Raw genomic sequence first — 16477 nt, 5'->3', positions numbered from 1 at the left:
ATACTTTTTTGACATCCTAGTTAGTACCTTTTACAAGTAAAAAAAAAAGTTTAAAAAGAATCAAATTAGAACACAAAAATAGTAATTAAATGTTAAAAGATTAATAGTTAAAATTTATTCGTACACAAAATATTATTTTGGGGCTTTACCAAGTACCAATGTTTATAGTAAATATTTTAAACATATAGTTTTTATTTAACGTTTTTTAATCTAGTTTTCTAACTAATTACGTGTAAAAGAAAATATTTTTATTTAATAAAACAAAATTAATTGTAATTTTTTGTATTTATGCAATAAATTAGATAATGCTAAAAATAGCAGTTATTTAGTAAAGATATTTACTACTTTTTTATCAAAAAATTAAAATAACTTGTTTAATTGAGTTTTAAAAACTCACTAAAGTAAAGGCACTTTTAAACAATGGGTTTATTTTATATTATACTCACGATTTGTTTACAAAACCAAAAGAATTTAGTTAAAACGGCGTAAAAAAAAGGGTTGTAGCATCTATATATTTGAATAATTTAATAAACACTTAACTCAAGAATTAATTAGCACTTTACAGTCAAAATTTATTATTTTTAACTTCTTTTATTTTTATTAAAAAAAAAATCTCTTAACCATCGAATTAAAACAAATCAATTCAAGGTCGCACCACCTTGCCAATGAACAAAACCGCCCCCGTCTCAACATTTTTAACGAAAAACACAAACGGCTTGTCAACTGTCACATCCTTGCTCGGCACTATCGTCCTGGCACCCATAATAAAAGCGGTGGCCGCCGTCGCCTCCACCCCATCCCTGTTCAAGCTGAAAGTGGCCTTGTGTATGACATCGGTGACGTAAACGTTGTCCTTCCTCTGCGACGCGTCATAGTCCAGGATTCCCGAGAAATCGGCTCTACTGCTCTGGAAGGCCGATTCAATGCCTAAAAATTTCAAGTGTTCTTTGAAGTTGTCGTAGCTGAAATCGATGTCAAACGTCGGCATCCTGACGTTGCACCTTCCGAAGTTTTCAGCCAGGTTGTTCCCCTCACCGGTGGGGTGCATCTTCTCGACGGTGTCGAACATTTTCTTGTACCCGGATTTCGTGTCGAACTCGGAAAAGTCACCAGCAGTGCTTGGGATGGCAATCGCGAAAATAAGACTCTTGTCTGGAAAGAATGTTGCTTTATTGTGAAAAAATCTTTTTTAGTTTAGTTAATATTAGAAAAAAAGTTTGATTGTATAAATAAATATTCAAAGCAATTTCTGAGAGAATTGAGTTTATTTTTATCATAACAGATGTTTTAATAAGCTTGCAGCGGAAATTTTACAAAAACGTTAAACTACTTGTCAAATCATTGTGTCAAAATAAACATCGCCACCTTTGAACGGCATAGTGACGATTCGTGCTGACGTCATATAATTCGTCACGCCTCTGAACGACGTGGATTGGCAGAAAATCGGTTGGAATCTCGACGATGACATCATCATTACGTCATTGAAATTGTTGGGAGAAACTTCGAACTTGCCCAGTTTAGGTTCGTTGAACTTTTTTATCCATGAAGCCTGGATTAATAAATTAAATAAACATCCATAAAACATTTAATTATATGATTTAAATATTTTATGTTAAAAAGTGATAACTGTCATATAGTTCTTTGCATAAAATATTCAAAAAATGTTATAACTAAACAGGATGTTAAAGAGATAATTATTATGTTTTGTATCTATAGACTTATTCATTAAGTTTATGAAGTGTTTGTTTAAAAACTAAGTTTTACCTTTAATTTTTACAATTTGTTATAAAAATATTGTCTTAAACATAAATATGCCTCTAAAGTTTAATTATTACTGTCTTGCTTTCATTAAAAAGTAGTTTTAGTAATTAACTAATATTTTTAATTTTAACTGTATTTTTGGCACATTTTTTTCTTTAGCTTAAAAAAAAAAGGCTTTCATTAACAGTTATTTGTTTAGTTTAATGTTTTTAGAATAATAAAAAATAAGATATTTCGCAGTTTTTAACATCCAAATCACTTTAAACGCGAGATCATTTTGAAAAAAAAAAGTATAGTTTCCGTTGTTAATACTTCGCTTATTTCCAGTATAAATATTTTCACGATCCTAATTTTGTTTTTAAGTTACACAATTACAAGTACGTATTTTCAATGTAATATAGTCACCTTCAGGGCCAGAGCGTTGGCAATTATCAACGCTGTGTTTTGGTTTATCACTCCTTCCGGAATCAAATCGTTCACTTTTCCATTCGTGTTTTTGCCGACCCAGTCGTTAATGAACTCCGTCGATTTTTCTGGGTGGTTTTTGAAATCCAGGTTCATTGCTTCCGGTATCCCAAAGCTGTTGATAATTCATTTTGAATATAACACTTGATAGAATAGTTTTGTGTACATAGATGACTTTAGTATAAATTTTCTTAAAACTTTTGCGTGTATACCAAATAAAGTTGTCAGAACCCCATAACTCGGTATAAATAAAATTAATTAAAAATATAATACTTGTTAAAGGAGCTTTTTGTACATTTTAGTTTAAATTTTGATGAAGCTTTTGCAATTAGCTATTGAAACGCAATAAATCGATAGTTTGCATCACACGTTTGCAACAGTGATTGATAAAATAGTGATTTTATAAATATTTTTTAATAAAATTTTACTTGTATATCATAATGATTGTAAGTATTAAACGTGTCAAACTGAATTGTGTATGTTAAGAATAAAAACGTTCATTTTAAATCTTTTAAAAATGTGTTTTGTATCTTAGTAATGGTTAAACAAAACAATTAAAAGTCTTATAAGATGAATTTTTACTGTACCAACAAAAATATGTTTAAGATTTAAGCTGTTGTGTATACATTTAGATGGAACTTAATTGTTTTGCTACGTCAATTACTTACCTTGTTTATAGTTGTTTAAGAAAAAAAAAAACTAACAAGAACACGTTTAGTTTGCACAAATATGTTGTACTTTTTACAATAATGGTTTAAGTTTATATATTTATTCTTCCTAGAATATTTTTAATCTATGCTGTTGTATGTAACACTCAAAATCAAATAAGCTACAAATTGTTCGTTACTTACAGATTAAGCTGTAGTTTATCTCCAAAATAACATAAAACTAAGGTTTACCAGTTATCAACTTACAGATACAGTACATTTTGATAAGTTGTGCTGATTGTTGCCGTGTTATCAACGAAAACCCTCTGAGCAAAGTTCAACGATTTGCTTTTGAAAGTTTGTCTCGAAAACAATATCATCGGGTAAGACACGATGTTTGGTAAGTGCATCGCGTCTCTTATTTCCTTGTATGTTTCGTTTTTCGCCCCTGTAAAACATTTTTTGTTAACCTTTTTATTTTAGGGTGGTTTAACTTAAGCAGTAAACCGTGATGATAACTTTTAAATAAACTTAAAAGCTCAAAATAAGCATAACTGTATAATTTGTCACGCTTGCTAATTTAAAAAACTGATAAATGATAAAAAAATATAATTTGGTATAAGTAGACGCCACTTAGAGTTAATTAATACGAAACATTTAATGTTACCTTTTCCGACCATTGTTAGTGCGGAGTAAATAGAAATCGGAGAAACAACTAAATTTTTGTTTGCATCGGAATCTTTTACTATTCTTCCCAGTATATCGGCAGTGAAAGATTCCAAACCTTCTTTGATAACTTTTGTGTTTTTCAGATATTCTTCCGATTTACTTTGAACGTTTCTTTGATCAAAGCTTCCATAGCTTGCGTTGGAAAAGTCGCAAAGGTACACAGCTTGGAAAACTATTTAAAAAAAATTAAAATAAGTTTCAGATTTAACTAAGCATATTAGAAATTTTAGATATATTCAATACTTTACGAAATCAAAAACTTGAAATTTGTTTTTTTTAATATTTTTCAAGTTTAAAAACCTTAACAACCGAGTAAGGAATGAAAATATAGTTACAATTTTTATATATTTTTATCTATTTTATTTTAATATTTATTATTTATGTATAGGTATTATTTATATCCATATAGTTATTTCAATAATAATAAAAATTTTCAAAAACGTACTTATCGATAACAAAATGTAACGAGCCATCAGCACTTTATATTCGATGCAGCTTTTATGGAAGTACGGCATTTATTCAAAATGTTCTTTTATAACTTTTCACGTACAACCGAAATTCCTTGTGCGAGCAACGATGGCCCGAGGTCGTAAGAAGAAAAGTTTATAATTAATATCATGTTACTTGCTACTTTACATACTTGGTAATTCAGAGAACTTTTGAAACTTTACGTGAAAAAAGCTGCAAGAATCATTTCGTAAAAAATTGCTAACTTTTCATGAAAAGAAGTTTTGTGACTTGAAGTTTATATAACTATGTAATACTATTTTTTTAAAACTTTAAAAAAGTGTTAGCTATATTCAGTACTTTACGAAATAAAAAACTTTGATGACTTGAAATTTATATAACTGTTGTCCAACAGTTTAAATAAACAATGTTTTTCACTGCAAATAAAGTGTGCACTAATGTATAACTTTATTTTTGTTTTATACAAAATTACTTTTTATGGTTTAACAACAATTATTTCTGTGTTCTGTAAGGTTAACTTGTACTTTTGCATTGTTTCGGATTTAAAACATAAATTTTTATACTACTATCAACATATTCGACTCGATAGCCGAAAGGTTTTTTTCGTACACCAGGTCCTTAGACCAAACTTTTTGAGCGTTTTTTTTATCGTTCAATAAGCAATGTATATAAAAACTAAAAACAAATTTAAACTCCCATTACCACTAAAAAGTTTTTATAGATATACTTTTATAATGTTAAAGTATCAATGAAAGTAAAACTTACTAAAAATTTAAGATCTCATAGCGTTATGTAACTATTAAAACATCAATAATTTTTTGACTTGCGCTTTATGCACAATTTAAACTCAAAAATAATGTATTCACAAAATGCACAAAAAAAGTTGCCTGGTTTTCAGTGTACTTTATACATTGTTATATGTTTTATAGTCATTACTACCCAGCAACAATGTATTATATTTTTGAAAGGAATTACAGCTGTAAATTATAACAAATATGTAATTTCTAAGTAGTTTTTTGTAGTTCTATCCAACTGGAGTGTTTTAAAATAAGTAAATCCTCTTTAAAAACTTACGCACTAAAGTTCTATGACGCTTGATGTTTTTCTTTTTTTACTTTATTTTCATAAGCGGAAAGTAAAAAAAAAAAAAATTAATTGACTTTTGAATATTAAATAATAAAAAAAGTTTAGTTACAAGTAACCTAATTTTGAGAAAAAAATCTTTAGAATAGTTAGCATTTTTTCTTAGTAATAGAATCAATAAGTTTTTGATAGTTTTATGAATTATCTGATTTATGAAGCTTAAAATTTTTGATAACTTTAATGACAAGACCAGGATTAAAACTTGTTTTTTATAGAAAAATAATTTATATTTTATCAAGTTTTAAATTACTATTCGTTTAGTCTTATGTAGCTCCAATAGTTCACAGCAAAATAGAAAGTATTCACAAACTAGTTATTGTTTAGCTTAATTTGAAAAGAAATTAACTCTCTTACTTTTAACTTAAACAAACAATGTTTAAGTTCAAATGAGCTTATTCTTTTATGAAATTGACAGTATTGTATTTAAAAATGCTAAAAGTAGTTGTATTTGTTTCAGCATGCGCAATAATGGTTTGAAAAAAAGTACAGTATCATAGGTGTCAACCAACTTTATGTTATCAACCAAATATAACTTTGTTTTCAAGCTCATATTCAAACTTTCACCTAAATAAGCAAAACCTTATTGTCTTTAGTTTTCTTATATGTTTATTCAATACTTTTTTTTCAATGCCTTACAATTATACCTACGATTTTATTTATTTTTAAACATTTTATTGAACTTATAATTGTTTATTTTTAATAATCATTTATATACGGTTAAAAAAATAATGTGATCTACATAAGTAGAATCAATTTTAACTGTGGCATTTATTTTTTATACAAAGCTTAATTTAAATTGCAACAATTTATTTTAAACATATTGATTTATTACATTATTTAATTTTTAAATGCTTTAATCTGCATAAACTTAATTCTATATTGATAAGTCTTACTCAAAAAATAAGTTAACCCACCAAGTTTAAAACTTTACGTAAAACAATTGCGACAATAAAAATAAAGACAAGGTATTTAAAAACGTATAGCAAACATAACAATGTTATCGACAGGTTTTCAAAAATCTCAAGAGTGTATTTTGAAAGTTTTTTATTTGAAAATTTTACTTATGAAATTATTTATGCTGTCAAAAAATGTGTTTATTTCAATTACAACGTAAGGCACATATGCAAAGACCTTTTGAAACTAAGCACATAAATGTCATTCATGATTGCATATATAAAAGTACTTTGTATTGTACACAACTTGATTTTTAAGTGACGCATAATCAGAACCAACAAATCAACAAAACAGCGAAACGAAAGCAACTCGTTACGGGTTGACGACTTTGCCGATGAACAAAATCGCGCCCGTCTCGACATTTTTCAAGACGAAAACGAACGGCTTCTTAACATTATCATCCTCCCCGTTATAAAAGCTCCTCTGCAGGAACAAGAATGCCGCGCTCGCTTCCACTCCGTTCTTGTTCAAGTTGAACGCGGCTTTGTGGAACGCGTCTGACACGTAGATGGGTTCCTTCGTGATGCCGGAGAAGTCGGCTTGCTGGCCGTCGAACGATTTGTTAACCCCCATTGATTTCAGATGATGCTAGTAAGTATAAAAAAATCGTTAGAATTTATTTAAAATCATGTTTTTATGTTTTAGACAAGATTGTAAGTGGAATGAGAACAATTTTTTATTTAATTGAATAACCACACAAATATAATTGTTATTTATTGTTAAGTACTTTCAACTATGGTTTATTAACATAGAATCTTGAAAGCAAAGTTGAAAAGAATAACTTGTACTTTATGATAAGTAAAACAACCATAAAAAGTCTGCTTACAAATAATTTTTTTCAGAAAAGAATTTAGTTTTTGCCTTGGAAATAAAGTTAAAAGAAAACCAAGATGCAAGTTCTCTATGTCGAACTTGGGCATCTTCACCACGCACATCTCAAAACTGTCGGAGTACGGTGCTGTTTGAGTACTGCACGTCTGATGGGTGCATCCGCCCAACCGTGTCGAACATTTTCCTGTGTCCCGATTGGTCGTCGAGCTCGGAGAAGTCGCCGGCAGTGTTAGGGATGGCCATGGCGAAAATTGTGCTTTCGTCTGAAATTGAAATTGTGTTTGTTGGTGAATGTTTATAATCGGTTCTACTTTAGATTAAACTTTAATGGTTAAAGTGGGTTCTGTTCAACAAATAATTATAGAAGTTTTCTTAGTTGCTTTAATTATTCTATAATTTTACAATAAAAAAAAGGTTTTCTAAACACATTAATTTATATATATATTGAAGCTACTACTGAATTTGATCAGCTAAAAATTTAGAACGAAATTTACATAAATAAAAAACAATTTCAAAATCTGTAAAAGCTTATGCTAAGATTGAAATTATAATAAAAAAACTGATTTGCCTTTATGAACTTGTTTTTATAAACTAACTCATTACAGCTGCACTATGTGGTTTTTTTTAAATTTATCATTTCTTAAGCTATAAAAAGCAAAAGAAGAAAGATAATTCTGACTAAAAAAGCTTACACATTAAATCAAATAAAAAGACATTTTTACCTTCAAACGGGATGGTGACGACTTCTGCTGACGCCATAAGGTTTGTCGAGCCCCTGAATGACGTAGATTTGTAGGAGAATCTTGATGATGTCATCATCATTACTTTGTTAAAGTTGTTGGGAGAAACTTCGAATTTTCCAAACTTGATTCGTCGAACTTTTTCGTCCATGACACCTGGGTTTAAAAAGAATAAATATAGAGAGTTTATTTTTTTAAAAATTTAACAAAACACTTTTGTTTAATGTTAATAAGTCTTATTTAGTATCTTAATTGTCCAGACAAACTTTTTACTTTGCTTATTACAAATTTAAAAAAGCGTTTAGTATAATTGCGATTATTTTTTATTAGAATATTTAACAATATAATTTTTACTAATTTGAAGCTAAACGGTAAACAAACGACGTAAAATAAATTAGTTGTAGGTAATTTAGATACACTAGTAGGGTGGGTGTCACTTTTGCACGAGCGTCACTTTTGCACGAGGGGACACTTTTGCGCGGCGTCACTTTTGCACGAAGGGTCACTTTTGCACAAGGGGACACTTTTGCACGGCGACTCTTTTGCACAAGAAGACACTTTTGCACGCAGGTTCAATTTTGCACGGCGTTATTTTTCATGAAGACGATATTTTAATTCAGATGATAAATTTTTGAGTTTAATCGAATTTTTTTTCAAATTTTTCTAAGAAACTATGTTATTAGAAGTTTTTTCCTTATTTCAACTGACCAATAAAAAAAAGAATTCTGCCAAGCCTCATTATTGAAATATTGCAGCGGTTGAAGATTTAGCTTAGTTTATAGTTCAATTTTATTAGCAGCACCTTTACTCTAATAATGATAAGTAACTTTTCCATGTACTTAATGATTATTCCTCTGGCCAGTCTATTGTTAATGTCCTTAGAGCGTTATGCTTTTCTTTTCGTTGTTAGTCAATGCATTTAATTATTTAATGTTGATTGTTCTACATCAAAGCGTAAATAAGTATAAGTTTGTGGTTAAAATTTAGCTTTCTACGTTAACCTATGAATTTTTTATCAAGTTATGTTTTTATCTTTGTTTTAATAAATTAACAACTGGATTAATTTTTACTTTTTTGTATATGCCTTTCAATTTAAGTGGTCTAGGTTTTGATGCCTAGGTTCATTATATGGACAATAAATTTGTAACCGCATATTAAAATATATAAAAAGACATATTTGTTGATTAATTTATTAAAATTCAAAATAGACTATAAACAATTTACTTACACTTAAAGTATTTTTTTATCCTGGTTTCTTAATAAATTAAGTTTATGTACCTGGTTTCAAACTTTTAAAATAGTTTTGTTTTACCTTTTTCTTAGTTTGTTTCTAACATTAACTTTTACTATTTAAGATTTTAAACCTTTCATATTTTGCCTTTAATATAGCTATGTTATAAAATTTTAGTTTTCAGTTTCTTTTTATGTCACAGATTTGGTAGTAGCTAAAAAGGCTTTTAATCGGCATGCAAAATTGATGTTTCGTGCAAAAAATTCATAGTGCTAAAATTTCGCTGTGCAAAAATTTCATGTGACGTTATCTAAAATTATCGTTTTGCAACAGTGCTGCCGTAAACCATTGTATTCGTGAAAAAATTTCGGCATGCAAAAGTGTCTCCTCGTTTAAAAATTACCCTGCGTGCAAAAATTTCTCCTTGTGCAAAATTTACGCCGTGCAAAAGTGTCCCCTCGTGCAAAAAAGTCGCCGTGCTAAAAAGTCCCTTCGTGCTAATGTGACAACCGTGCAAAAAAGATGCCGTGCTAAAGTGTCCCCTCGTGCAAAAGTGACGCTCGTGCAAAAGTCAACCGTTCCCCCCAAATAAAAAATTTTTGCTTTTCAGAAAAGAAATATGATACACCGGTCAAAGTTTTGAATGCATCTTAACGTTTATCCATTGCAGAACATTAGCTTAATAACTCAACGTGTACAAACAATTATAATCTACATAGATTTAAAGTTATTAAAACTTGTAGTAACGTTTTTGATTTGTCAAACTAAAAGCTATTTGTATTTTATTAAGCAAAAGTGTTTTGGTTAAAAAAAGATTTTGACTACACTGTTATCTTTATTTTTAAAAGTGTAAGAAAACATACTTCATGTTTTTCTTAAATTTGTTTGAGTACTTTCGAAGTAATTCTTGTCAAAAATTGTATCTTACTAAATTAAACTAAATTTAGTTTGATTTAGTAAAATACAATGTTTGACAAGACTTACTTCGAAAGTACACAAATAAGTAAATAAAAAAAAGAAATATGTTTATGTGTTCTGTTATACATTTTAAATAAGTTATGCACGAGAAATAAAGTAATTTAATTTCGTAGTAACGCTCGTTGTTGACATTATATTAACGTATAGTTTATATAATGTATGCAAACTAAATGATTTTAATTGTTACTTATTGTTTATGTCTCTTATTACTTTATGATTATTTGGTTACTCTATATAAGCTTGTAATATTTTATATAATGATAGCTTTGTACTTTACTGATGGAAACTGCTCGAAATATAATTAGTTTAATTGAATTTGTGTGTCTTGTATATCTTATTGTAGAAATTTATTGAAGCAAATCATTATTTTAAAGGTTAGTTTTGTTTTATTTTTCGTTAATAACTATTAGCCATAAAATAAGTTTAAAAAATGTTTTAATAAACAAAACTAAATTTTCACTTGAGTTAAACTACATTAAAATGTTTTCAAATTTAATAAAACTAAAAACTTACATTTAAAATTTTAGAGTAAAAGTTTTTCTAGTTTAGTTTTTGTTATGAAAATAGTAGCTTTAGGTTTATATTTTATGATAAATTCTAAGTTCAACTCGTTATCAGCTCAGCGCTATAATCTTGATACATAAAATCTTTAAATCGTAGACAATACATCTAAATCACAACGCTGGAAACTGTCAGAACGTCAAAATAAATCCAAAATGATTGTCGAATAGATTTGTTGAACGCTTGTTTTATTTTTTTTTCTTAGAAAAGTATAACTAAAACTGTAAACGACCAATTTTTTGAGCAAAAAATTTTAATAAACTTTAACCTTTTAAGTACAACTACTTAAAATATTAAACTTTACTTCGTTTAATAACTTTTAGTTTGATGATTTATATAAATCAATTCAGTTCATTTTCACCTTTGAATAATATTTAGTTAACAACAATTGTATCATACTAAACTAGGTGCAAAAAAATAAATCAAAAATAAAATAGGAAAAATGTTTCCTTTGGTTATAGTTTAAAGGTTTTTATTATTATATTGTTTATTGTGCAATGTTGGACTCAGGCATCAAAACCTGAGCCACTTAAACAGGACACACAAAAAGAGAAAAAGAAAATAAACCTATATTCGAAACTTTAAGATAAATTATACATATATATATATACAAACATAATTTAAATGGAAACACAAAGTTAAACACAATATGATAAACAAATGAACTAAATTAAAAATTCAGTTCAAAAAATTCAAATTTATATATTACTTAGTACACACAGTAAAGAAGTTAGTCTAAAATCATGGCTTATAAAACAATATTCATAACTACAAAATATATAAGTAAACTAATAGTTTGTAGGGGGGAGGCGTAGGGAAACGAATATTTTTCCTTTTGTTACAGTGGAAAATTAGTTAATTTTACTGGTATTTATCGTATTTAAGTCAAATCTTTTTAGCTTTAAACGAAATTGTTCTACCCTCTCACAAGATACTATATCCTGAGGTAGTCTGTTCCACATAGCTTTTGCTCTGTGAAAAAATGCGCCTTGCCACTGACTGTTTTGAAAATCATGTTTACATTTTATTTTCAAATTATTTCCTCTTAGTTGATATTTATTTTGGGAAAAATTAAAAAACTGGTTAAAAAAACTTTTATATTTGCCATTGATAATTTTGTAAAGAATTAATAAATCAAATTCCCATCTTCTATATTCCAGTGATTTCAATCCAAATTTAATCATTCTATCATTATATGACGTGTAAGATATGTTGCAACGATTACAAATATGACGGGTAAAACTCCTTTGCACAGATTCAATTTTGTTAATATCCTTTTTTAAATGGGGTGACCAAATTTGGGTACTAAACTCAAGTTTAGGGCGAACGTATGTTTTAAATAGTTTTGTCAGAATTGAAGCAGAATTAATTTTAAAACTTTTCAATATTTGATAACATGTAGTTTTTGCAATCTTATATAAATAGTTGATATGTTCATTCCATTTCAAATCTTTAGAAATATAAATTCCTAAATCTTTAAAAACTTTAATTTCTGGTAACTTGATGTTATTGATTAAGAGGTCAGTTGGAGAAGATTCTTTTTTGTTAATGGTTAGAATTTTACATTTGCTAGGATTTAAGTTTAGTTTTCTTGTTTTTAACCATATGTAAATATTATCTAAAGATAGTTGTAATGAAGTATTTGACTGACTAAAGATTTTGGCATCATCTGCAAATAAGCTTAACTCACTTTTAATATCAATGTTTGAACAAATATCATTAATATAAATTAAAAAGAGAAGGGGACCAACTACACCACCTTGTGGTACTCCACTGTAGATTGTTAAAGAGTCAGAAAGCGTATTATTGATGAGTACTCTTTGAGATCTATTATTTAAAAAGTTATCAAACCAATCAATTAAGCTTTCATGTAGCCCATACTGATTTAAAATTTTTAATAATCTTTTGTGTGATACTGAATCAAAGGCTTTTTGAATATCCGTATAAACTACTTTAGTAAATTCATTTTTGAGATAAGGAACTAACCAAGAATGTAAGCATGTTAACAGTTGAATGGTTGATGAGCGGTTTGGAACAAAACCAAACTGTTTGTTAGTTAATAATTTGTTATCAAAGAGGTGATTGAGAATTTTTACAGATACAATATGTTCATAAATTCTTGAAAAGCCACTTGTTAGAGATATTGGTCTGTAATTTAATGCATCGTGTATATTACCTTTCTTGTGCACGGGAATAATAAAAGATGTTTTCCATTGTTTAGGAACATCAGATAGTTCTAGAGAGCAATTAAATATTAATGAAAGTGGAAATATTATTGATTGGATAACATGCTTGATATAATAGGGTGGAATGTTTTCTGGCGTTCTTATGATTTTATCTTTTAAGTGGTTAATTGAACTTATAATGTCTTCATAGGTTATGAAAAAATTTTGCATCTTACTACAATTCTTTTGGGGTAGCTTAAAAGACTGGTAACTCTCGTCTTTTTTAAAAACTTTTTGAAAATTTATGTTAAAAAGTGTTGCTATTTCAAAATCTGAGGTTACTGTTTTGTTTTTATCATTATCATATAAGAGATGTATGGAATTATTTAACTTAAGTTTAGATTTCACGTAGCTATAAAACTTTTTTAAATTTGGGTTTTTGCAGAATTTGTTTTCATATTCAAAGTTGTATTTTTTAACAGCTAATTGATATTCTTTAGACTTGTTTTTGTATTTTATCAAAAGTGATTTATTTGTCTTACTTTTTTTGTATAGATTCGCTTTTTCTTTTAATAACTTTTTAATATGAGATGGATATTTTTTACTTTTGTTATTTTTAGAAAAAATTGGAACAAAACGTTTGATTGAGATTTGGATTGAGCTGATGAATTGATCGTAGAAATGCTGGAGATTTTCTGAATTTTTTAATAAAAAGGTCCAATTAATTTTTGACAGGAAATCATTGATGCTTTCAAAATCTGCTTTTTTATAGTCATATGAGACTTCTTTAGCAATAGGTACTATTTTATTTTCAATTTTAATTTTTAGTGAAAGCAAGTAATGGTCACAAGTGTTTGTTAATGGAAAATTAGTTGAGTGTGATATGATTCTATCTAGACCAAAATGATTGCAAATTATGAGATCAAGAATGTTACCATTCTTATGGGTTGGATTTTCAATTACTTGGGTTAAAAAATTGTCTGTACAAAAATTAAGAAAACACTCATGGGGTTTATTGAAATCTGTGCTAGGAATCCTCCAATCTATATTTGGCATATTAAAATCACCAAGAACATAAAAAGAACACTCTTTTGGAAAAACCATTTTAATCATTTTGATTACATTTTGAACAGTCAGTGCGCTTCTAGCAGACAGTGGAGGAAGGTAGACACAACAAAATCTTAATTTCATCTTTTTAAAAATTACATCTACACATAGGTATTCAAAATTGATGTTGCTAGTAGAGATAGAATCGTTTTTAACTTTAATAACTTTTAGCGAATTTTTGAAAAGGATAGCAACACCTCCACCCCTACTAGACCTATCACTTCGGTAAATGTTATAGTTAAGAGGACACACTGTGGCATCGTTGACCTTATTAGTCAACCATGTTTCAGTCAAAAACAATAAATCAATGTTATTCAAATTTATATAGTTCTCTAAAATATAAAATTTATTTAAAACAGATCTTATATTAGTGTAACAAACTTTTAAATAGTTGTTGTTACAATTTATATAGGAAAACTTGTTAGTGTTAAAATTAATCCTATCACTTAATAAGTTTATATCCGTTGACTCACGATTTCCTCCACTAATCCCAGATGTCCTGGGAGCGGTAACGAAAGGGCTGTTTTGTCAGTTCAACTATCTTGTTGTTCCTTATAACATATTTTATGTCCAATTTATTCTCATCAGCGATGGCTTGCTTTATTTTAACTTCTTTTCTCAATTTTCTGAAAGCTTCAATTTCCAAGAGAGTTCTGTCAGGGTTGATGTAGACTTTTGATTCAATTTCACCATTAAACATTTTCAAATCTCTCAGTCTTAACAGTCTGTGTTTGGATGCTAAATTATTTAATTTGACTATAATTGGTCTGATTTTGTTAGCTGCAATTTTACCAACTCGATAAAGTGACTTAAATTCTTCTTTTTTCATTTTATTTTCTCCTAATACTTGTTGAATTATTTTTAGATCATTTTTGCAACTTTCTAGTGCATTATTAGTTGGATTTTTACTTTCTGGAATGTTAAATATTATTACATTTAAAGCCTTCTTTTCTTTCAGTTTTTGTTCATTTTCAGCATCTATTTTTTCTGCTACTAAATTTAATTTGGTACTAATGTTTGTGATAATTTCTGTTGGTTCACTTTTCTGCATAGCATCAGCATATTTGGAGAATTTAGCTTCAAACTTGTTAAATTTAGAAGAAAAATCAGACTTAAATTCTGAGAAACTTTTTTGTAATTCTGTAATTCTATTTTCTATATTGTCTATTCTCTTACTGCTGAATTCATTTTTTTGAATCTGATCAATGTTATTTTCAATAATTCTACTTTTTTCATTATAATCTTTCTTCAATTTAAGCATCTCAGCTTGAAAACAACTAAATTCATTGTCCTTCTTGCTTCCAATGGCAATCAGTTTTTCTTTCAGCTGTTTCCCAATTTTGGAGGACTCAACTAATGCTTTAATTTCAGCTTCAACAGACATTTACTTTTTTATATTACAAAACCTTTCTATTATTAAGAAACCTACAATTTGTTAACTTTAAGTTTTAAACCGCAAAAGAACTAACATAAATTGTAATTAATAAATGCAGAATTCGTTGGCTTATCAAAAACAAAACAAAGTACACATAGGTAATTGTTAAACCTATTTGTTTGTAGAAAAAGCTGTTTTGTATTCTTATTTTAGTACTTCTAAGTAGAAGAGCAAAAAATACTACTTTAAAATAAAACATAAAGTTGGTATCATAAAGTATTGTTGTTTTTACTTTGCTGAACAAAAAGTTAACATTTTATTAGTATTAGTTTATTAGTATTTGACTGATGTAAAAAATTAATACCAAATTATATATTTCAAGACGTTGTTTTAGGATTCAGTGTAGAATAAATACTTAAATAAACAAGATATTTTAGCTGGGCGCTTTGGCAGGCGCCTTTAATCTAGTTTCTTAAAGGTGTGAAATTGTGGACAACACATCTAAACTAGAACGCTGAAAATAATCACCGTGTCTTAATATATCTCAGATGTTTTCTTCTTGGATGTGTGAAACAAATTTTTATAATATTGTCTTAAGAAAATATAGTTCAAACACTGTAAATAAACAATTACTAAAAATATAATAAACCTTAATAGTTCGAGTAAAAATGTTAAAAACTAAGGTTTTTTACATTTAACAACATTTTTTTTTGTTTTCGCTGTTTTATAAATAGCATTTTACTTTTAACTTTTAGATAGTATTCAAATAAGAAACAACTGCAACAAATCAAACTAGGTACAGAAAACTCGATGCAAACCAAAAGAGTTACTTAAAACAATCTTTTTTTTGATCACATTAAAAATATTTTTACTGCTATGTGCTACTAGACCTTATTTTGCTATAAGTTGTACTAATGTTTTTTGTGTAAATACAATAAACAGCAGCTCTTGATAAGCTTGTTTTAATAAATTATTTTTGATTATCGTCAGCTTGGTCTTTTAGCAGGCCCTGTAATTTATTACTTTAAATGTATTTAATTTATTGTCTATGAATGTTAAACAATATTAACGTAAATCAGAAATATTTTTATATCATTTATAGTTGATTACTTCGAAATACACGAGTTATAACTACAACCTTAAGATAAATAATAAAGTGCGTATCACAAAGGTTTATTGTTTTTACTTATCTTGAAAAAACATTACAATTTGTTATGACATTTTGACCGTTGTAACTAAATTTATCAAACAAACAATCAAACAATGTAAATAACAAACAATCTCTACAAAGTCATAAATATCATTTATTTAAGTTTTTTTAG

The 16477-nt window shown here is 27.9% G+C and overlaps 2 protein-coding genes across 2 annotated transcripts; both read right to left on the bottom strand.

The window, feature by feature from the left end:
- Positions 1-643: 643 nt before the first annotated feature.
- LOC145850083 (serpin B6-like) lies at positions 644-4117 on the bottom strand. Its single transcript, XM_082955230.1, has 6 exons — positions 4048-4117; positions 3541-3774; positions 3141-3321; positions 2167-2341; positions 1366-1549; positions 644-1152 (listed from the first exon to the last, which is right to left on the bottom strand). The coding sequence occupies exons 1-6, from the start codon at positions 4115-4117 to the stop codon at positions 644-646; spliced, it is 1353 nt and encodes a 450-aa protein (XP_082811356.1).
- Positions 4118-6479: 2362 nt separating this feature from the next.
- Positions 6480-15164, bottom strand: LOC145850082 (putative serpin E3). The gene is made up of 4 exons (XM_082955229.1): positions 15059-15164; positions 7721-7894; positions 7122-7261; positions 6480-6755 (listed from the first exon to the last, which is right to left on the bottom strand). The coding sequence occupies exons 1-4, from the start codon at positions 15162-15164 to the stop codon at positions 6480-6482; spliced, it is 696 nt and encodes a 231-aa protein (XP_082811355.1).
- Positions 15165-16477: the final 1313 nt, after the last annotated feature.

The sequence above is a fragment of the Thalia democratica genome, chromosome 2 (assembly GCF_965202585.1).
Source record: "Thalia democratica chromosome 2, ktThaDemo2.hap1.1, whole genome shotgun sequence".
NCBI lineage: Eukaryota > Metazoa > Chordata > Thaliacea > Salpida > Salpidae > Thalia > Thalia democratica.
Note: the sequence above shows the minus strand (reverse complement) of the source record. Positions and strands in the feature narration are given on the sequence as shown.